Source organism: Lissotriton vulgaris, chromosome 1_1 (assembly GCF_964263255.1).
Source record: "Lissotriton vulgaris chromosome 1_1, aLisVul1.2, whole genome shotgun sequence".
Lineage (NCBI taxonomy): Eukaryota > Metazoa > Chordata > Amphibia > Caudata > Salamandridae > Lissotriton > Lissotriton vulgaris.
The window spans coordinates 1,037,893,319-1,037,915,214 of record NC_141685.1 but is presented as its reverse complement, the minus strand read 5'-3'; the positions used below and the strand labels follow the sequence as shown (position 1 = coordinate 1,037,915,214).

The window sequence follows — 21,896 nt, the reverse complement described above, 5'->3', positions numbered from 1 at the left end:
CACCCTTCCAGGCACAGCAGGCACTAGACAAATGCTGAAGCGAGATGCAGTGAAATTGAAACAGGTTCCATGAAAAACTCAAAGCCTTTATACCACTTGATGTAGGATTTGTTGAAAGGACAAAAACAGTATTCTTTGTTGTTCTGTACTTATTTTATTTATTTTGGTATAGCACATGACTCTCTCCTGGAGGAGTATCTCTGCTCTGTTTGGGGGTGAAGTTTGTTTCCTGTTAAACACTTTGCTGGACAAGTTTGCTAACATAAAGTGGTTGGACATTGTGTCATTTGTCTGTTCTACTAACTCTGTTACTATAAACCGTCTCAATTATTTTAATTTCTTACTTTCACCCCCCCATACACCCTGGGATTTAGAAACTGCCAAGTGGAAAGGTTGGCTTTAGCAAGGCCATGTCTAATAAGTGGATACGTTTGGATAAGAATGCAGCAGGCGGACCACGGATCTTCAGGGCGGTGAGTGCGCTCCATGTGTCATCCTCCTAATAGTGTCATCTGTTACACTCCTTCGCAAACCTTTGTGAATTCATTATACAGTAACACTTAATTCTCCTTTCATTTACTGGGTTTGATGCATGTAAGTCCACCAAATATTTGAAAAATGAAAAAAACTGCAGTTTGCTGTAATAAACAAACACACTCGTCTACAAACCTCTTTAAGGCAAATGGACAGACCAACTGTTCAAAAATGTTGTATGCAAAAGCTGTCAGTGTGGATGTCGTGTGAGATTGGGTTTGTATGTACTCTTTGGAAATTTGTTGCTTCCATTTTGCTCTTAAGGCAAAGTTTGTGTCTTCCCACAGATGTTTGTTGTGAGCTAGCTTGCCACTGTGGGGAAGGCAGGAGCAGCATGCAGAGAATTCTCGTTTCTGTTTGGGGCTATTAATGCTTATTACTACATTGGACCAGTAATACTTGAAACTGTGTGCGGCCATGTTTACTACTACGTAATAGATTAGCTTTTTATTTGGTACCACTGAGACAAATAATAACACATAGACTGCTTCGTACCGCTGATTGATGTACTGTCTGGTATGATTGATGCTTAAAGTTGGTCTGTGCATTGTTGCATGTTGCTATAATTGAGGGTAGGGGGTACACTGGCATATTACTGTCTGAGAAGATGGATGGTCAGTACTGTTTGGGGTCATGGGCATGTGCTACGTATTTACTGGCCCAGCTCTTGTTCTGATCCATCAGTGAGGACGCTTTACTGACTCCAAGATGAGAAACAGAAAGAAGTCTGTACAAGTAATATGTACTCCAGAGTATATGCTTAGCGAACCCTCTCTCTAAAGCCCAGGACGGATAAGTCTTGCCAATACCTGGGCGTTGGAGAAAGGGTGGGCAAGGTCCAGCCCAGTGGAGTTGTAAATATTTGTTTTCATATTTTCTCTTCTCACTTGCCTCACTGCTCTCTACCTGTAGGTTGACAGCGTGGATGATTCAGTAAAGGAGAAGCTGCTCCTTGTACTGGAAGGCAAGGCGGAGAACCTGGATGAGAAAGACAAGAACGAGTTGAAGAAACGCAAGCTCCTAAGCGAAGTGTGAGTAACACTGTTGTGAATAAGAACCTTGCACATCAGACTATTTCTCAAAAACAATTTTAATATATGATTCGGTAGTATTTTTAAACGCACCACTGTGAACTGATTCACTTTATTTTTCGATGATGGAAGGGGCTCAAGGAATACTTCATTGTATCATTATGGATATTTGAAATTGTCTTTGGTCTGCTGATTGTCTGTTCTTTTCAAGTTGCAGCATGCTCTGTGGATTGCAGCAAGAGAGGTGCAGTGTTTTGTTTGTGGTGTGTTTGGACCTTCTTGTAGATGCACTTGCCGAGTAAGGCAGATTGAAGGTGTTTGGATATTGCCTGGAGCAAGCAGATTGTTCTCAAGCGTGGGACAACCCCCACCTCTCCCGCTGCAGCATTTTGCATTCATGTTTGTTAACACTAACCCTTCCTAACAGATCACTCCTAAATGATCACTGTTGAGAATTTGGGTTCCTAGCGCATTCAAGGGCCTAACAGCTGCAAGCCCATAAACAACTGAAATCAATGTCCTTTGTGTTATGCGGCCCGGAACCCTTCTGTCCACGTTACCTGGAGCCACCGTTCACAGTGAGGCATATTTTTGGGTTTCGGTGTATTGTACCAAGAGGGACAGCAAAGATGTTGTCTTAGAAGACCACACTCGTCAAACATTCCACTGTGTAAGTAATATTTGAGAAACCGTTTTTGCCTGATAACAAGGCTTTGTTGCATCACTCTTCTTACCTTAGTCAAACACAGCAAACATGAGCTACTCACAGTATGTATCTCAGGGAACCACTGAACAGTAAAAATGTAATAACCTGGCATAATAAATTGTAGAAATGTACTATAACAAACAGTAGGGAAGATCCAGTACCAACGCCTCATCTACCCCAACTCCATAACTGTGTTTACTAATGCTGTAGGCAAAGAACTTTAGGAGCTGTGCGAGATTGTGAAGAGCTGGGACCTATGGGTAGTGTGCGTAAAGAGTCTACACTGGTCCGATGAGGTGCCACCGGGCATCACCCACGGCTACGTGTGGATGCTGTGAGAAGTTAGCATGGGTGGACTGCGTGAGAAATAACTACTGGTGAGCAGTGTGGTGTGGTTGTAGACTGTGTGCATAGTTGGCTTTGGTTGCCAGTTTGTAGAGTTGGCATAAGTGGAACATTTGATGACATAATTTCATTTGGCAGTGTATGCAGAACACAAGTGTTACTGTGATGGGAAGTTTGTTTTGTAGGTAGTATGGGAAACTAGTTCTGGTGGGCAATGCAAGGACCTTAATCAACTGGCCAGCTTAAGATGCTGAAAGGTGTGAAAAAGACAGATGTACTTCTCGCCACTGACAAATAATTGTAGAGGTATTCCTATTATTAAAACTCGAATGCTTATCATCTAATAAAGTTGATTGTTTATTTATCTTTATACTAACTCGCTTAACAGTTGTGCTCATACTTTGGTAGTAGTTTAGTCCCTCATCTCGGAAACTGTACAATAAGTTTTGAAGGAAATATTCCTGCTTCAAGTTACGTAATTTTAGACGTGTGCGAGGATGCTCCTACATGGAGACAAAGGTGCCTGGATCTTTCTTACAATTGGCCACTTGTGCTGAGGTCCTGCTTTTGTATTAAAGCAGGTGGTGGTGTGTACCATGCAGGAAACCTGCTTGGCTGCTCAGGGGCATGCGCACCAGTGATCTCAATCTGGACCTTTTATGGGAACATAAAACTAGACGTAAGATGCACTTCAATTTAGAGTTTGCACTGAACAAGAAAACCTAATGCCAGGCCCACTGAGAGGTTTGATTGCAGCTAAGTTAGTGAATGGTGGGGTAAGAATCCCCTCAAAGGGTGAATTAGTGGACGAGTGAAGATCTCTTCTGAAATGCATATCTAGCTCTGGGGGCTTTGATGTCTGAACCCTTTGTGCTTTCCAATAAATATTAGTGCCACATACTGAAATGAAATCTACTTACATTGAGGCTCCAAAGTGGGAAACGGTCGGAACTACGCGCGCAGAGCCACGCGTGTTCCAACATCGCGCGTGCTACCAAGCTTGCAATAACCACGCATGTACGTGGTTAAGGCAGTGCGCGGTCTAGCTGCTGCCTAGAAGGGGCGGAAGCAGGAAGGATTGGGAGAGGAGGCAGGGCACAGGGAGGTAAGTGGGGCTGGGGCCTGTGTTTGAGGCGGTGGGGATAGTTTTTAAGGGTTGGGGTCGTTTTTAGGGCTGGTGTTGTTTTCAGGGCAGGTTTATCTGGGAAGTTTTCAGGGCACAGACTAGTTTTAGGTCTTAAGCAGGGGTTTGAGGGGCCTAGTTAAGGCTCAGGGTGGTGGGCAGGGATCTGGATACTTTTTAGTGCTGGGAGGTCGGGGTAGTTTTTAGTGCTGGGGGTAGGGACGTTTTCTGGGCTCGAGGGGATTTGTTTTTCAGGAGGGAGGGGGTAGTTTTAGGTCTCGGGGCAGGGGTTGGGGTTGTGGGTAGCATTTACCTTAAAAGTCTTAACCATGCATATGTCTTTGCCGTACATGCCTTAACAACGCATATTTCATTGTAAAGGCATATACGTGGTTAAGCCCACGTGGAACCTGCATGATTGGTAAACGCATGTGTGTTTCCCTCACACAACCCTCTAAAGTGCATTAGCTGGCTACCTGGATGTGTTAATGAGCTGATGGGTTTTGTTGCCAGTGATTTCATATTGAGGGATCTGATTTGTCACAAAGCACTGTATGCTTTCGCCTTGGTCTAACCCTCTGTTTTCGGGTAGCCTGTGTCTTTTATCTTCTTTCGAGTTCCAAGGCCACATTGTGTTGACACATTTTTATTTACTTTTATGCTGTTTCTGGACTATGTGAATATTTTCCAATGTGTTCTCTTGAATTTGCTTTCTGAGTTCTCTCTGCCCGCTATATCTTACTAGGACCATCAAGACATATTGGATCCGAAAGGGCAGTGCCTTCAGCACCACTGTAGCCAAGCAAGAGACTGACCTCACTCCAGAGATGATAAGCAGGTGAGACTATTCAAGAGCCAATCTCGGAAACTTTCAAAATTAACGGGGGAGGTAACTGACACCATTCACACAGCATTTAGGATTTCATTGTTGAAAAGAGATTTTATCGCCTCCGCCCCCCCCAAAACATGGTCAGTACGATTGCCAACATTTCTACGAAATTTAGCCTTTTCATTGGCCAGCTCTACTGCTTAGGAAATCGAAATCTTTGCTTGGCTAGCAATATTGTTTCTATTAAAAAAAGTTACACTAGCATTGGCGAATCTTGACCTCTTTAAAGAACTGTAATACTGTGCTAACCCTGACGTTTTCTGAGAACTGCACCCTTTGAATGACTAGCTTAAAATATTTTTTTCTAGAACATATAGCTTGTCAGTGGTCATTACTCACTGTTTCTATAAATTGAAGCACTTTTATTCATCCATGCTCACCCTGTCTAAGAAATGTAGCCATCTCATTGACCCATGTGGACCTTTTCTGTAAAGCGAATCACATTTATTGTTTGGCCTTTTTTCTCACGCTGTGGACTTGGCCAAGGTTTATCATTCTAATGGTGTCGGGAAAGTTGAGCGTGTGCTAGTAAGCTCAGTAAATATTTGCAACCCGGGTAATGTATGTAATTAAGAGAATCAAGGGTTCATTTTATGGGATGTTTGAACAGGGCATCTGGCAAAAAATTGGTCACATCCCAGCTACCCACCTTTCGCATCTCCTACTTCATTTAGAGGTTGGAGTAATGGGGAGTTTCCAGACTGGAGAGCCATTGCTAGTTCTACTGGCATGAGAACCCTTTCGCCATTGTTGAGGGGGGCTTCTCTTATGCCATGTTTGCCCACTTTCTCGGTCCACCATGGCTGTCAGGAAAATGCAAGCATGTTCCCCAGGCATTGGGATACAACTCAAAGGGCATTAGGAACATTGAACGTCTGTCTTTAGAAAAGTCCCTTAAAGTTGTCAGGGCTCCTGGGACATGGTGGCGGTGGTGCCTTCTCTGTCTCAGCCGTTTGGCCTCAGTTTCTGATATTTAATGCTTTTGACTTTTAGAGGAATGTGGGTCTGTTTAGTAGGTGCTGAATAGGTTGGTGGGGTACTCATTATTTTACAGCTTAAGAAGGTATACAGGCAGTGCAAAAGGTGAGAGTTGGAAGATCAAGTGGCCAATGGAGATTTTGACACTCTTGTTGGAAAATACTTTGTACAGCACCCTGCTGAACCATACTCTTCTTCATTGCTTTCCTCCGCAGTGGCTCCTGGCGTGATAAGAAGTTCAAGTCGTATAACTTTGATGCCCTGGGAGTCATGCCAGAGTGTGGTCACCTCCACCCCCTGCTGAAAGTCCGCACCCAGTTCCGGCAGATCTTTCTGGAAATGGGGTGAGGGGTTACAATACATTGGAATCTTTATTTCTTCCCATCCATTGCAGTTGCATGATCAGTTAGATACTTTGCACTTTAGTCTGCAGAGCCCAGCTGGGTGGCAAAGTACCCAGTGTTGCCTGAGCCCTCCTATTACGATTGTATTAGAGAAGCAAAATGTTATGTTTTTTTTTTTTGCTTGGTTTTGATTGATTCCCCTTTATCCTGTAGCACAGACTTACTTCTCTCCTTGTAGAGGTGCCATGACTGCACCACTGTCTGTTTGCCGCTGAAAACCCTCTGCCACTAAAAAATTGTGGCTGGGCACTGGGAGTTAAGGTTCATCAGACAGAAGTCTTAACAATTAGTAGAACCCTCCAAATCTACTCATCACGCTTTTTCTCATTAACAGTTCCCTGTGTATGAAGTTCTTTCTTCTAATACTTGTCTGCCATTGCTTTTATGTTATTTGTCTAGCTTCACAGAGATGCCTACCAATAACTTCATTGAGAGCTCATTCTGGAATTTTGATGCACTGTTCCAGCCTCAGCAGCATCCTGCCCGGGATCAGCACGATACCTTTTTCATTCTTGGTGAGCCTTTCCTTGGTGTTAGCTTGGTTTCTAGATGCACGTCATGGGGGTTTCTCTAGGGGAGTTCCACGGACTCCCAGGGAATTATCTTTGGATTACACCAGAGTGGATTACACCGCATTAACCACAATTTCCTTCACACCCAGATCCAGCCAATGCCACAGACTTCCCCAAGGAATATCTGGAGAGGGTAAAGAAGGTTCACTCAGAAGGAGGATATGGATCTCAGGGGTAAGATGTTGTATCACGTGCCAGTGAGCGAGACTTAGCTTGAGAGGCAGTAGTAGGGATACTTGCACTGCTGACTTAAGCGCACTTTGTCACACATCACTTTGTGGAATTTGTTTGTGTGGCAGATGGAGAAGATGCTGCATCCAGTCAGTGCTTTGAAGCAGTTGGCTCTGTGACTACGCTCTATGAAGGGTACTTACCCACCCTTGCAAAATTGTCCATCAAAAACATTTAGCAAAACTGCAATTCGTCATTTTCATATAGGATAAGGTTGCACATCATGAGTCTTGCTAAAGAATTAAAAATATAAATCATTTTAGCAAATTCTGCTTAAGACAAGGACATTCTTTTTTCAAAATTATTATTATATGTTTATTGTATAACAAGAAGCAAAATCACTGCGTCTTATTATATCAAGTACAATAGGATGTGATTACATGACCGAAAAGAGAAGGTGGACATAGTACAAATGAGGAGAGGTCTCTGACACGTAAAAATAAATATGCAGCACATCAGGATATCAGTTCAGTTGAGACCTTGGCTTGTAGGGAGTAGGCGGTCTCTGTGAATCGTGGAAGGTAACAACGAAAGTGCGCCCTAACGTCCTTTGGGTGGACCATGGAGTGAATTTCCTCTGCATGGTGTTCTGCCATATATTTGCAGTATGATGTATCTTGAAGTTATTATTTTACAGTGGGTGGCATCCTCTGCATCCAGACCATAAACACTCATCTTTTTGCCAGGACCAGTACCATGGATGCCAGGGGCCAGATTGTAGTAGATAAGGCAGAAGTGTTGCCCAGTAAAGCAACCAAAGGAGGGGGATCTCCAACATCTCCCCTGTAATCTAAAACACTCCTTGCTAAAACTGGCATACAATTCCAGGACGTGTAGGAAATTTGAACTTGCTAAGCCGCACCTCGCACATGTACTCCTCTCACCAGCACCAAAATTAGCAATATGTTCAGTAGGGTAGTAGTATTGACGGAGGTGTTTGAAATGTATCAAATTATGCTTGTAGTTGAGTGGTGAATCCGTTCCTTCTGCTCAACAGTTTGTCCAAATCTTATTGAGAAGTTGGTGGCCCAAAGAATCCTTCATCCTGTGTTTGGCCTCCGGGAGAGTATCAACAGAGTGTGGAATGCAAACAGGATATTGAGTGCCCCATGTCAGCCCTGACATATACACAATGAGAAGAGCCATTTCAGGTGAAGCCTCTGAGAATGTGGGGAGGCCTGCCGTGGCTGCCGAATGCAGTTTAAGGTAGCATAGCACTGCTGGAGATGTAGTGCCGTTGCGTCGACAGAAGCTTTGCATTGATAGAAAGATGCTGTCTTCAAACAGGTCGCCAATTGTTGTCAGTCCCATTGTGCGCACCAGTCCCTTCACTACTTTTTCCACAGTGGGTGGGAACAATGGATTGTCTGCTAGGGGTAGTAGAGGTGAGTGCAGCCTATCCAGTACCAGTAGTTTTGCTAGATCCCATCAGGCATGATAGGTCGACAACATCATTCCTCGCGGTATGAGGCAAGCCCTCACTCTCCCTAAAATCGACTGGGTGAGGGAATAGCTGCTCAATTTTAACTTGTGCAGTTGTTACCTGAGATGTAGCTCAGATTTCAAGTAGTGCGCGTGTGCTACTAGATAGTATGTTTGAAAGTCCTGAAGAACGAGACCCCCTGCCTGTAGCAATCTAGTGAACACCTCCCAGCGTACTCTGGTTGGCCACTGCATCATCCTAGCCGTAAAGGACCTGGTGCAGCTGTTTAAAAAGTGAAGCAGTAGAGAGACTGATCTATTTGTGAATAAATATAGAAATTTAGATATCACTACCATCTAATCAGAGAGATCCTCCCTATCAAAGAAATGGGGAGCCGAATCAGTTTGTGAATATTAGTTTTCTGTTTTTCCAGCGCTGGGTCAAAATAATCCCTCGTTAGATCTTGGTTATGAGTAACCTGAATAGGACTCCACTGCAGGGGTTGTCTATTACAGGGAGAAAGTTGGTAACTGGAAGTACCTCGGACTTGGACCAATGAATTTGCAGCCAAGACTATCCGCTGACGCTAAGAGTGTCAGGGTTGATGGGAGATAGAATCTCTTCAGTCTGCTGGAAATATCACTTAAACCGCATAGGCATAAGTATGCAATTCCCTCACAAAACATGCTAGTGGCTTTATTGCTAGAGCAACAAGCATTGGCATAGCCAATAGGTTTCGCTTATGGGACCTTATAAGTATTTAGTTATGCAGCACAATATCCTTGGTGCAATAACATCAACTGTTGCATGGCTAAAAACTTATAAGGTCCCAAAGGCGAGACCTATTGGCTATGCCAATGCTTGTTTTTAGAAGCCTGGCATGCAGTTTTAAATGTAGGCTGGTAAGAAAAGTGCCAACCCTTGGGGCAAGGTCTAGAGAGAAATAATATAGGAAGAGAGGTGAGTTATAATGAGATAGCACAAATAGAAAGGTGTTTTACCTGGTTTTCTCAAACATTTTGCTTGCTCCTGCTGACCTCATGAAGATAGGGACTCTCACTCTTTATTTATACTCACTTGATTTGTTTGGCACTTTCCATTTGTTACAACTATTTGTAATGGAAAATAAAAAAGTGTAATTTGCATTTCAACTGTGCTTCTGTAGTAACTTGAAATTAGTACCTTTGATTTTTCTATGAGTAACGTTTCACTGTGCCCCATATAGGACTGTGTGACATCGAAATTCCTTTTACAAAGTTGTGAAAAAATCACAACTGCATGAAGCTGCTGTGTTTGGGGGTTGCTACACTGCGACCACAAGTTAAAACGTTTGTGTAGGAGAATACTCCCATTAACAAAAAAAATGATTGACAAAATGTACTATCTGTTGTTTTTCTATAGCGCAGATGTTCAGAAAGGCTTTTCAGAAAGCAATAGTAATTCTGCGGTGAATGTAGAGAATTCAATGGTGATTCCTAAACTGTTAGAAGGTAACGTTAAGTGATAAAGTATGTGCAAAAGCTTAAGAGTTCAAAAACGAATTGATTTGTAGATGAAAGAGATAATGTATCAATACTTTTCTGAAGTACAGCAGGCTCAGTTGTGTTCTTATTTGAGGTGTAAGGGGCCACACCTGTTGGGTGCAGGATCCACGAAAGACTGATTCAGGGCCAGAAAATATGTAAATGCCGGTGTTAAAATCTTACTAGGGCAGCCACTGAACACAAGAGAGTGAATACTTGTATTCACTCACAGCCTATGTTAAACCTGAGCTGCCACACTCGCGTTGAAAGGCCCAGAACTCTTGTCCCAAAATATCTAAGTAGCCATCAAAACCAGCTCCCTGTTGAAGAGTATTCACTCATTTCTCAGGGTGGTCAAAATGCATGCCTCGACGGCAGGCTCAATATATATGCCTCTGATTTAGGAGCTGGTAGCTTCTCTGTGCGAGGGGCATGTGATGCAATTCATTAACATGTAAATCAATCCAAAATGAATGGCCAGCTTGGGAAAACCTGCCTGTGATTCACCGTCAGCCTCCTAAAAACAACAAAAAAGCACACATGCTGCAGACAGCTCGTGCATACAGGACTGGAGACGCTTTTACTTGCTACAAATATAATTTAATCACACCTGAGTTTGAGCAGAAAAAAAGGTCTTGGTATTGCCAATTCTAAAAAACTCTCAACGGAGATCAAAGGCGAACAGCTAAAGCCAAGGGTATTCCCAGTGTCAGGCAAATGCACCTGTCAGGGCAATTTATAGGCTTTTAGAAGCCCTACAAGGCAGGGAGAGAGGAGGGTGACAGAGGAGAACCTAATGAGAGGGAATGAGACAGAGAAGGGAGAGGAGGACACGCAGACATTGGTGGATAGAGAAAGAGAGGAAGAGGCAATGAAAGAATGGAAGGCAAGGAAGATGAAAGGCTGGATAGGAGAATAAAAGGGTGGCAAGAGAGAAACGGTGTACGAGAGAGGGGAAGTGACAGGAGGAAAGCGACAGAAGAGAGAGGGGGCAAAGCAGAAGTAAGTGAAAGGAATTAGAGGGAGAGAATGAAAGAAAAGAAGGGAAAAAGGAGAGAGAAAAGAGGGTAGAAGAAGGATAGAAGCGGGGAAAAGACAGAAAATAGCAGATGCAAACAGAAATTATTAAACAGATAATGAGAGGGAGGGACACTGAAAGGAGGGAAAAGTGAGAGGAGGCCGACTAATAGAGTGAGATGGGAAAGGGGATGACAGGAGGAAATGAAGGAGAAGAGAGGATCGAAGGGCAAACAAGTGGATAGAGGAGCAGGAAAGAGACTAAAAGAAAGAAAAAGATGGAAGGGGTGAAAGGATAGGAGATGGTACACAAGGGAGACAATGACAAAGGAAGGAAGAGTAGTAGAAAAAAGTGGATGGCATGGAGAAATGAGCGATTAACAAATGAGAGGGAAAGAGTGAAGAATTAAAAACTCTCTCCAGCCAAATAAATGTGCCGTATATTTTTACTTTTAAAAAGAGAGACGTGTTCAGGCCATAAACAGTTTTTCTTAAAGATGAGCCTCCTTCAAAATGCCCTCGCCTTATCTGTGGCTGCCTCTAAGCGTGTTTTATAGTGGGATTACAAAGCTCTTTCGTATTGGAAAATAATTAATACAATACATATGCTTATGGCTAAATCTTCCGGAATATAAGAGCCACCCAAAAAGCACTGGTCTGCTTTGCTGTTACGCCACCTGGTGGTTGCAATGTGGTAGGAACTTTCCAAGTAGGTTAAATTCACAGTACGGGGAAAACAGAATTGCTTTCTTATATGATGCAAAACGTAGAAACATATTTTTATGGCCTAACGTCCCACATTTGAATCGCTAATTAAAATGTTTCTTTTGTTTTCGGATCAAGTATCTGCGTCATGGTTAACAAGTCATCTGGACAAAAAGTTGACGGAATGTGAAAGAAAGCTCTCGTATCTTGAAAGCTGATGACCCATGACGAGAGAGGAAAGTCATATGGTGCCTCTGCTCGTAAGCGTGCACCCGCGCACCGCACCACAAGCTCTAGGCCACAGTGGTAGCATTTTCTGAAGCCCTTACTAAAAGTCTCGCCAGAGCTGCTGGCTCAGGCGAGACCTAAAAATCAAAGGGGAAATGGAACACCCCTTACAAGCTCCTCTTCCTATACAAAAGGTCCCAGAGTACAATTTGTTCACTTGGACTGCTGCCTTGCGTTTAGTGTACAATAGTGTAATGAGTGACCAAAAATAGTTTCCAAGCCCCAGTCAATAGGAAGCTGCCATCATAAAAAAGGTGACTCCAACGAATCCGCTTTTGCCGCATCAGGGAGTACTGCCACTGAAGGCAGCAAAGGATCTACTCTATGAAGAATCACCATCAATGTTCTTTGATGAAATGGAGTCGAACGTTGGGGAATTAATCCAGCTTGCTCTGAAAGCACCAGGAACTGAATACTCCCCCAAAAAAGTGATATTAAACATCAGCCACAGCAGGGAGTGGGGATATTATTAGATCCCTAGGATACAGCCAGGAAAAGCTACAGTTTACTGCACTTTTTCCTGCACGGACATCATTTTTACATTCACAGCTTTGAATAGGTCTTTGCGAGCAACAAGGACTATTCCAAGCTTATGAGTGCCAGGAACCTCTATTTGCATCATTGTAGGAAAGTGCACTGAGTGTGCTAGCGATGTTGAGAGGAAAACCGGCAGAGGAGGGGTCCGCTGCAGATCTAGGGGGTCATTTAAAGTGCGTTAGGCATGGTTCTAAGCCTCTGAGCTGATGAACGCCATGCTCCTGTCTGACCTGCAGCACAGCAGCCAAGCTACCATACTTTCAGTTTTTCATTGCTCTTTCCGGGCATTTTGTACAAAAATGGTCCTGTTTACCTGGCGGAAGGACTTCTGTCAAATATGTAATGCTGGGTAGGCTTTTTTTAGTTTTGCAGAAATAAACTTGAAAACTCAGGGGTTATTCTGAGCAAAAATGTAATGGTGCTGCCTGGGAGAATTTGTCCTGTGTGGGGGGCCATTTATGATTTGTTGTTGTTCTTGAGAGCTTCATGAAAACAATCAAGGGGTCCAGCCTAAACAAGTAGGCCTTGTTATTTTCATAAACTGATGGACCTGTGAAAACCTGTCCCCCGCCTCTAAATTATGATTAGGAACTGTGGGTTTGGTGGGGTGGAAGCCCTGATGATTGACTCCAGGTAGGAACTGATTCATGGTGAGGTTCCCATTCGTAAAACTAAATGAAGTCCCTAGGCTTTATGTCTTCAAAGAGCGTTCTGCAAAAAACAAGAATTTATTTATTTTATTTATTTTAAAGGTTTTATATGGCGCTGGCTAGACCCGGAGGTATCAGAGCGCTTTACCTGAGCATCAGATCATAGTTACAGGTTTCATCGTTCCAAAGGTTACACAGTTATTAGAGCATGGCAACATAGTTACTTGTAAGGTCAAGATAAACAATAAGCACAAATACGTAAGGGGAAAAGCAGGCAAGGGGAAAGATTCAGGGGAAGGGGAAGGAACTGGAGAAGTAAGACAGGTAATGAAGGCGGGAAAGAGGAGGGGAGGGTAAAGGACACCGCATGGAAAGAGGAGGGTAAGGGCGACGGGGACACAAACCGGTAGTCAAGTCAAAGCAACGTCCAAAGTCCAGTAAGCTGTGATCCTAGGGGAAGTGGTATCACTTCCCTATCTCTGTTGCAGGAGGCTCCCTTTACACAGTGGACTCTCTCAGAGGGGTCTCTGAGACTCCAAGGCCTACATACTGGATCCTTCCCCAAAAAGGGGAGAGGGAGTCTTCAGCTGTGAGTGGCTCCCTTGGCACAGTGGACTCTCTCAGCGGGTATGCTGAGACTCCAGAGTATAAATATTGGATCTTTTCCCAACAAGAGGAGAAGGAGTGCTTAGTCAAAGAGCACAAAGGACAGGGGGCTAGGCAGACTTAGCAGGCAAGGTGAGAAATTCAGGGGAGAGTGGATAGGAGCTAGGGAGGTAGAGAAAGAGTACTAAATGGGAACACATTTAATTTATGAGTTATTATATAGCGCTGGCTAGACCCGATGGAATCAGAGCGCTTTACATGAGGGACAATAATGTTGCAATTTACATCAGTTAAAAGGTACATAAGTATCAGGAAAAGCATTCAAAGAACATAGGGGACAAGGTGAATGGAGCAAGGAAGGGTAAGGGGATATGGTAAAGAGGTAGGACGAAGATAGGACGTAGAGACGAGGGGAAAATCTGCCCAAGGGTCGGCTGGGTGGTGACGGCAGGGAGGGGGAGTCCACATCCGTTTCCTCTTTAGCTATATGGTAGCTCCACCAGGCATCAGCCAAATCGCCAGGTCTCCACAGTCTGGGGTAAGTTCCGCAGGTTCCAAGTCCTGATGTGTAGGCAGGTTAGGGGATAGGTTCAAGGTCTGGTCAATGTCCAATTGTTGTCCCAGGGAAGTAAAACAACGTGTAGGGGACACTATGGAAGCCATCTTGGGGTTAGGCAGGGGACTGTACTGTACACTGGTACACTTGTGGCCATCCTAAGGTCAGGCAGTTAAAGTCAATATCCAGGATAGCGGCCACCAGAAAATAACAAATCCAGCATGCACACACCATCACTCGCACAGACATGCACAAGCACACACCAATGTGAGCACACACTCTCATATGCGCACAGACTAGCACAGACAAGCACATAGACCGAAACATCCAAGAACACAAGCACACATAAAATCCCATGCTCTAATACAAAAACACCCAAATACATGCACACGCCAACACCATCACATGCACAGACATGCACAAGCACACACAAATGCGCTCTCACTCTCATACACGTAGACCAGCACAAACAATCAAAAACACAAGCACACATACAATCACATTCTCCAGAACAAAAATACCAAAAGACGTACACACAAATACATGCACACACACACCATCACACTGACAGACATGCACAAGCACACAACAAATGTGCGTATACACTCTCCTACGCGAACAGAGGGTGCATATACAGAAACATCCACACTCACAAGCAAACATACAATCCCATGCTCTAATATAAAAACACTCAAATACATGCACACACCATCACACGCACAGACATAAACACACATACAGAAATATCTGCGCGCACAAACACAAGCACACGTAGAATCACATGCTCTAATACAAAAACACCCAAATACGTGTCCACACCATCACACGCACAGACATGCACAAGCACACACAAATGTGAACATAGTCTTTCATACAAGCACAGGCACGCACACACACATGTGTCCTCACACACCCCCCATACACGCACAGACGCACACACAAGAGCACTCCCAGGACACATTTCTCCAGGACTGCCGCAGCATTAATGGCACACAAAGGCAGAGTCAGCGGTACCGATGTCCTGAGGGCGCCGCCATCTTAGGACCAAGCAGCCGGCCCACGTTTTAGCGCAGTCGGGTGTGTTCCCCATAAGAGAGCAATGGGTGTACACTGATGGTCGCGCTGTTGCTCCCGGGCCCGTCCAGATGCCACCAGGTCCCAGGAGCTCGCAGGTCGGTCAGCAGCTCCTATGTCTTAAGGGCGCCGCCATCTTAAGGTCAGGCGTCGGCCCGCGTGACGTCTCTGCTGGGTGTACATCTCACAGTGGAGCAGGGAGTGCTTCCTGACGCTCGCGCTGAAGATTGGCTCACCTTGGGCGCGAGAGCTGACATGGGGAAATGCAGGTCTTGGGAACGTCGTCCTCCTCGGATCTGGTGTTCAGGTCCGATATTGACTCCAGGAGGATGCCTCCTTGTGGACTCCTGGCCGAGTCACAGGCCGCGGCGTGCAATGGGCGAGAAACACTCCCCACAACTGCTCACAGTGCTCCCAGGACCCGTCCTCCGATCAGTCAGCCATTTCTGCTGTAAAACGCGATGCCTGGAGCGGGACTTTGCAGCAAAATAAGGAAGAATGGAGTGGAACTAGTAGCAGAAGGTGGTGAAGGAGTAAGAGATCTATCATTGTGTGATATTGGCAATAGGAGTTGATTAGGATACTTGTTGACTGGGCACTTGCATTCAAGAAGGTTTCTGAAAAATTATGCAAAATCTAATTCAGAAACTGAAAGTCCTTACCGACGTGGCACCACAAGCTAGAAACATTGACAATGTGACTTACCATGAGGCTGTATGGATGTGCCAGACTAAAAGTGCATGGGGTAAGGTAAAAAGTACAAGAGAGGCGGAAGTCATAAGTGTGCTTAGTTTGACAGATTGTAAGATATGTTGCAAAGCGATGCTGTAAGTAACACTTAAGAAATTGAGGGGTTCTTCCCCATTGTTTAACTAAAGCGATTGTATCACTTTGTGATGAGATCCCTTGGTGTCTGCGGAAACAGTAAGATATTAGCAGTTTGAAGGCTGGCAAGTCAGATTTTCAATGCATTGGCCAGCTTTAGAAGTTTTATGACTTAAGTTGATAGGAAGGGCTCTAATCCAAGACATTCCATTCTCATCACATTTAGATGGATGTAGTAATTGGCAAGCTGATTTATTACCTTTTGGCTGGGACGGTTCTTTTTAAAAACATTTTTTTCTTTTTTTTTATTGAGCGTAAAAACACAGCAGCCATATTAACCAAGGTATATGAAACTGACAAAACTCCAAAATCTCCAATCTCATATTAAAACCAGACAATAAATAGATCAGATTTCATCATCCATTTGTACACGATAAATATGATAAACAGGATGTACAGAAAAAGTTAAAAGCTATAAAATATCTTCCCATATTTAGGACATGTAAAAAAAAAAGGTCAAATTCATATACCATTTTACATGATGTGCAAAACCAACATTGTACATAGCAGCTCGATAGTAACGTGTAAGCCCTACCTTAATGACCTATGTCATTTCAATTAATTCTTTGAGAAGGGGAACTTCATAATTAGATTGATTCTGTACCCCACGTTCTCGCCTGGGGACTACCGCCTTTTTAACTATTCCGGAAACATGCAGAGGTTACTAACTGTTGATGTGAAATTAATATAACGTATCATTTAAATTACCTAGTGCCGTTTGTTTACGAGGTTGCCACATATCCATCCCAGGTCAATCCAAATCTCTGCAGAGCCCCCATCCTCTTTGCATAGGCCTCTTCAAATCTATAGGTCCTTTCTAGCTTAAGTAGCCACTGAGCCAATGTAGTAATTTTCTGAGATCTCCAATTCTGTAACATTAACCTCTTCGGTGCTCATGATGGCTCCTGGCCGGCATGAGTCACAGTAGGCGTGTGCTCATGATGGCCGGGAGCCGTCCGAACGTTGCCGTTCCACCCACGCGCTGTTAATTCCCCGCGGGGGAATTAATCAGTGGGCGGAGTTCTGACGGCTCCTGGCCGTCATGAGCACATGTCCACCGTGATTTATGATGGGCGGGAGCTGGCATGAGCACGCAGCTCCAGGCACCCTCACCCCCACCGCACCGTGGCGGAATTAGCGCCGCGGCAAATGTGTTAAAGATCTGACTACCGCTATTGCTAGGAAAACAAAACATTGTCTATATATGGAGAGCTGACCAACTACATAGGAAAAAACAAGTAAAGCCAACGATGCGCATGGGAGAATGTCTATTGACAGGCATTTACTAATAATCCTAAACACCTCCTCCCAAAAGTATTGTAATCGCTGGCAAGTTAAAAATGTATGTGTCCAATCTCCTTCTACTGGCAAATTACATCTAAAACAGTCATTCCGTGTTGTTGGAAACCATTTATGGAGTCTGGATGGAGTGTAATAGGCCAACCATCTAGAAAGGAAAGACGTTATTTTAAAATTGGCAGCCCTCAAAGCTCTGTGGCCAAGCTCCAGACTCGTAGCCATTCCTGCCTATTGAACCAGCATTTCGTTTCCTGAGCAATTTTTGGCAGCATAGTTTCCACCAGGCACTTATTCGACTCCTGGCGTAGTAACCTGTACCAACTACCAATGCCAATTAAATTTACCTCAAAGGCTGCTTTTAAAATTACTCTGGCTCTCTCACTAATTCCTATATAGTTGGTCGAGAGAAAGCATGTAATCTGCCTGAAGCTAAACCAAAGATCGCGGCTCTGAGGTTCGGATTGATTTATGAAGACATCCAACGACAACAAATTAGCGCCATTGTAAAAATTCCCTAGCTTACGAAAACCTAGTGTATTTTAGGGCTGAATCTCCTTTTGCAAGAGCTTTAGGACTCGCAGTCCTAAAGAGAGGAATATGCATGACATGATGGAATATTATAGTTTTTATGAAACTGCTGTATGCGGCTTAGGAGTGTATTCACGACCTTATATCTTGTCTTTTTGGGTAGCTTTGCAGTACACAGGAATGCTGGTAGCTTAATTGCTCTCTCTGTTAACATAAGAGCCATTAGAAAATTATCAAAATTCAAAACGGCAGATAGCGTAGTTGTTAAGCTGAGTAACGCAGCTTGGTAATAAGTAGCTAAATGAGGTAAGGCAAGACCCCCCTGTCCTACATCCAATTGTGAAATAGATAACTTAATCCAAGGTTTTTTCCTAGCCCAGAAAAACTCCCGATTTCACCTTATCCACTTCATTAAAATATGAGATTGGTATCTTGAAAGGAAGAGTTAAGAATATCAGCAGGGTAAGGATCGACTTCTTTATCAAAGAGACTCGGCCTATTATCGTTAGAGGTAAAAGTGCCCAACTTTCTAGCAGACTTTTTATTTTATCAAGTGTTCTACCATAATTCAGAGGAAAGAGTTGAAGAAAGTCTGTCGTCATGTACAAGCCCAGATATCGAATAGGTTTTAGAGGAAGTAATGTTAACCCTTCTGGCAACTCTATTCCTGATACATTATGTAGGAGAAGCTCAGTTTTAGACTGATTAACCCTATACACCCCTAGTTCTGTAAACGCCTGGATTTCTTCCAGCGCTCTCTGAACATTTGCTTTCTCTGGGTTCAGATACAGGATCAAATAGTCGACAAACAACTTGATTTTTGCCATTTCAACCAGGGGAGCTTGGATTAATACATTAGAACTAATTTTTATCACTAGTGGCTCAATAAAGAGTGAAAATAAAAGGGGGGGGGGGGAGAGGGCATCCCTGCCTTGTACCCTGTCTTATTGCCATTTCTCCCACCTCCGCAGAGTTTGATGATTTTTGCGATAGCTCCCCTATAAATTCTCTCTAGCATCTCGATCAGATGGCGTGTAAAGTCAAACTCCCCCCCAAAATAACAGAGGGCAGGCCAGTCCACTAAATCGAATGCCTTTTCTTGTCCATCATTAAAATGGCCGCACCCTCCTTACTAGCAGAAAAGTAATCAATGGCCTGGGTCAGATAAAAAGTATTTTCAGCCATAGATCTCCCAGGCAGAAACCCTATTTGATCTGCGTGTACCAGATATTGCACACATCTTGCAATCCTGTTTGCCCAGATTTTCCTAAAAAGCTTGTCTACATTTAGTAGACTTATTGGGCGGTAAGAACTTGGACCTTTCGGGTCCTTATCCTTCTGTAAAATAGAGATCACAACTGACTCCTTAAATCTATCTGAGACTCCCACTCCGGCCATTATTTGGTTGTATAGCAATACCAAAAACGGAGCGAGTTCGTCTAAAAATAATTGCTAAACTTCAATAGGGATCCCATCACTACCACTTGCCTGCACATTTGCCATTTTTAGGTTTCGCCTGGCGTCCGCTGCACAGCAGCGTTCGCGCAGGCGAAATCTTATGTTAGAATAGTATGTGGCTTTGTCCCGCCTCTCTCTTCCATTGGCTATCTCCATAAATGGAGGCTAGCCATTGGAAGAGAAATCTGTCCGTTATTGTCCGAGGCGATTCGTGGGCGGTTTTTTTTTTTTTTTTTTTTTTTTTTTTTTTTTCCCCTCTCCGCCCCTTGTAGAACGTCATTGCGTCAGTGGGCGGGTTTTTTTTTTTTTTTTCTCGCGCCATGTTTTGGCCATTTTGGACATGTCTTTTGCAGGGGTGGGTTGCGCGATTTCCGTGTCTTGTCGTCTCTGTGTACTGTTCTTCGTGTCTGTTGGTTGTCGGACTGACACTTTGCGCCCCGTACTGTGCGTGGCATCTTGCCGGTACGGTGCGCATCGAAAAGACTGTGTGCTTCAGGAAAACTAACTGTACGCTTGGCAGCTCGCCCGTAACCTGTGCACACCATTCGGCCCATCTGGACTGCCTATAAAAAGAATTGTGCGCTCCCACTGTACTCTACCGGATTATAAACTGTGCGCTTCATATTGCCTGGTGAACTGTACCTTCCGCTTCCCCCCTTTGAAAAGACCCGTACGCTTCTATCCTCATTGCGAAGCTGTACGCCACGTGCGGTTGCTCACGCTAGATGCGTGAGCATTGGTAGGGGCAGTCCATTTGCGAAGCTGTACGCCATGTACGGTTGCTCACGCTAGATGCGTGAGCATTGGTAGGGGCCGTCCATTTCTCACGCTAGATGCGTGAGCATTGGTAGGGGCCGTCCATTTCTCCCGTTCGAAGCGCATAGGAGCGCTACGAAGCGTACACGCTGCCCCAAACTTGCAAAAGTAGCAGAAACGCGGGGAAAAGTATTTTTAAATCCCATGCTTTCTCCAGAAGGAACCTTTTAGTGCACTCTGCGGGTGCAGACCGTGCACTTCCTGGCACCTCGTAGTTTCCATTGTTTGCAGCGGCGGCTACCGATATTTAAGACTGCACTTTCATGGCCGCAGCCAGTACATACAAAGTGCACTTTCCCATTACACATACTGAACAGGGACTGGAACAAAAAGGCTTCACGTAAGAGTCATTTTTGTTTCATTTTTATGCAGCCTGACGCAGTTGCTGGGCTTTCTGTGACTGTATAGTGCACACAATCATATGGTGATTAGGTAGCTCAACTGAAGTGCACCTCGTGCACTTTCACCACATGTGCGAACTTGGTGCCAGTACATACTATTTGTATTTCTCAGGTTTCCTCAAGAAAAGCTACAGAAGTGAGCAAGGCTTTTGCCCCGCCTGGCGAGTTGCCCGAGTGTGAAGGTGAGGTGGTGGCGCTAAGAAAAGGTTCCTGAAATGGCTCTATGTACACACGATGTATGTGTCTGCTGGCACTTTAGAGTTAGGAGTGCAGTTGTTCCTTTTAGGTGTGCATATCAGACACATAGGTTGCAGTTGATGTTTGTCCTGTACCGTGTATCTTTGTGACGGCACACAGCAGAGGTGTGCCAGTTCAGATGATGGGCATCCGCCCCATGGTTCCCCTTCCCCTGGCTGTGCTTTCTGCCCTGCAACCTGGCTATGCTTGCTTCCCTGCCACCTGGCTGTGCTTGCTTCCCTGCCACCTGGCTGTGCTTGCTTCCCTGCCACCTGGCTGTGCTTGCTTCCCTGCCACCTGGCTGTGCTTGCTTCCCTGCCACCTGGCTGTGCTTGCTTCCCTGCCCCCTCGCTGTGCTTGCTTCCCTGCCACCTCGCTGTGCTTGCTTCCCTGCCCCCTCGTTGTGCATGCTTCCCTGCCCCCTCGCTGTTCTTGCTTCCCTGCCCCCTCGATGTGCTTGCTTCCCTGGCCCCTCGGTGTGCTTGCTCTCCTAAGTGTGTCTGTGGCTCTGGGTGGGTGTGTGTGTGGCTCTGGGTGGGTGTGTGTGGTTCTGGGTGGGTGTGTGTGGCTCTGGGTGGGTGTGTGTGGCTCTGGGTGGGTGTGTGTGGCTCTGGGTGGGTGTGTGTGGCTCTGGGTGTGTGTGTGTGGCTCTGGGTGTGTGTGTGTGTGGCTCTGGGTGTGTGTGTGTGATTGTGGCTCTGGGTGTGTGTGTGTGGCTCTGGGTGTGTGTGTGGCTCTGTGTGTGTGCGTTGGTGGCTCTGGGTGTGTGTGTCTTGGTGTGTGTGTGTGTGTGTGTGTGTGGCTCTGGGTGTGTGTGTGTGTGTGTGTGTGGCTCTGGGTGTGTGTGTGTGTGTGGCTGGCTCTGTGTGTGTGTGTGTGTGGCTGGCTCTGGGTGTGTGTGTGTGGCTGGCTCTGGGTGTGTGTGTGTGTGTGTGGCTGGCTCTGGGTGTGTGTGTGTGTGGCTGGCTCTGGGTGTATGTGTGTGTGGCTGGCTCTGGGTGGGTGTGTATGGCTCTGGGTGGGTGTGGGTGTGTGTGTGTGTGTGTGGGTGTGTGGCTCTGGGTGTGTGTGTGTGTGTGT

General features: G+C 45.0%; 1 protein-coding gene across 1 annotated transcript in view; it reads left to right on the top strand.

The window, feature by feature from the left end:
- Positions 1-21,896, top strand: part of FARSA (phenylalanyl-tRNA synthetase subunit alpha) — a 97,239-nt gene that overhangs the window by 36,937 nt on the left and 38,406 nt on the right. The window contains exons 3-8 of the mRNA XM_086962212.1: positions 375-473; positions 1,447-1,565; positions 4,485-4,577; positions 5,822-5,950; positions 6,410-6,525; positions 6,672-6,756. Of these exons, the coding sequence (XP_086818338.1) occupies positions 375-473; positions 1,447-1,565; positions 4,485-4,577; positions 5,822-5,950; positions 6,410-6,525; positions 6,672-6,756 (641 nt within the window). The remainder of the gene's footprint in view (positions 1-374; positions 474-1,446; positions 1,566-4,484; positions 4,578-5,821; positions 5,951-6,409; positions 6,526-6,671; positions 6,757-21,896) is intronic.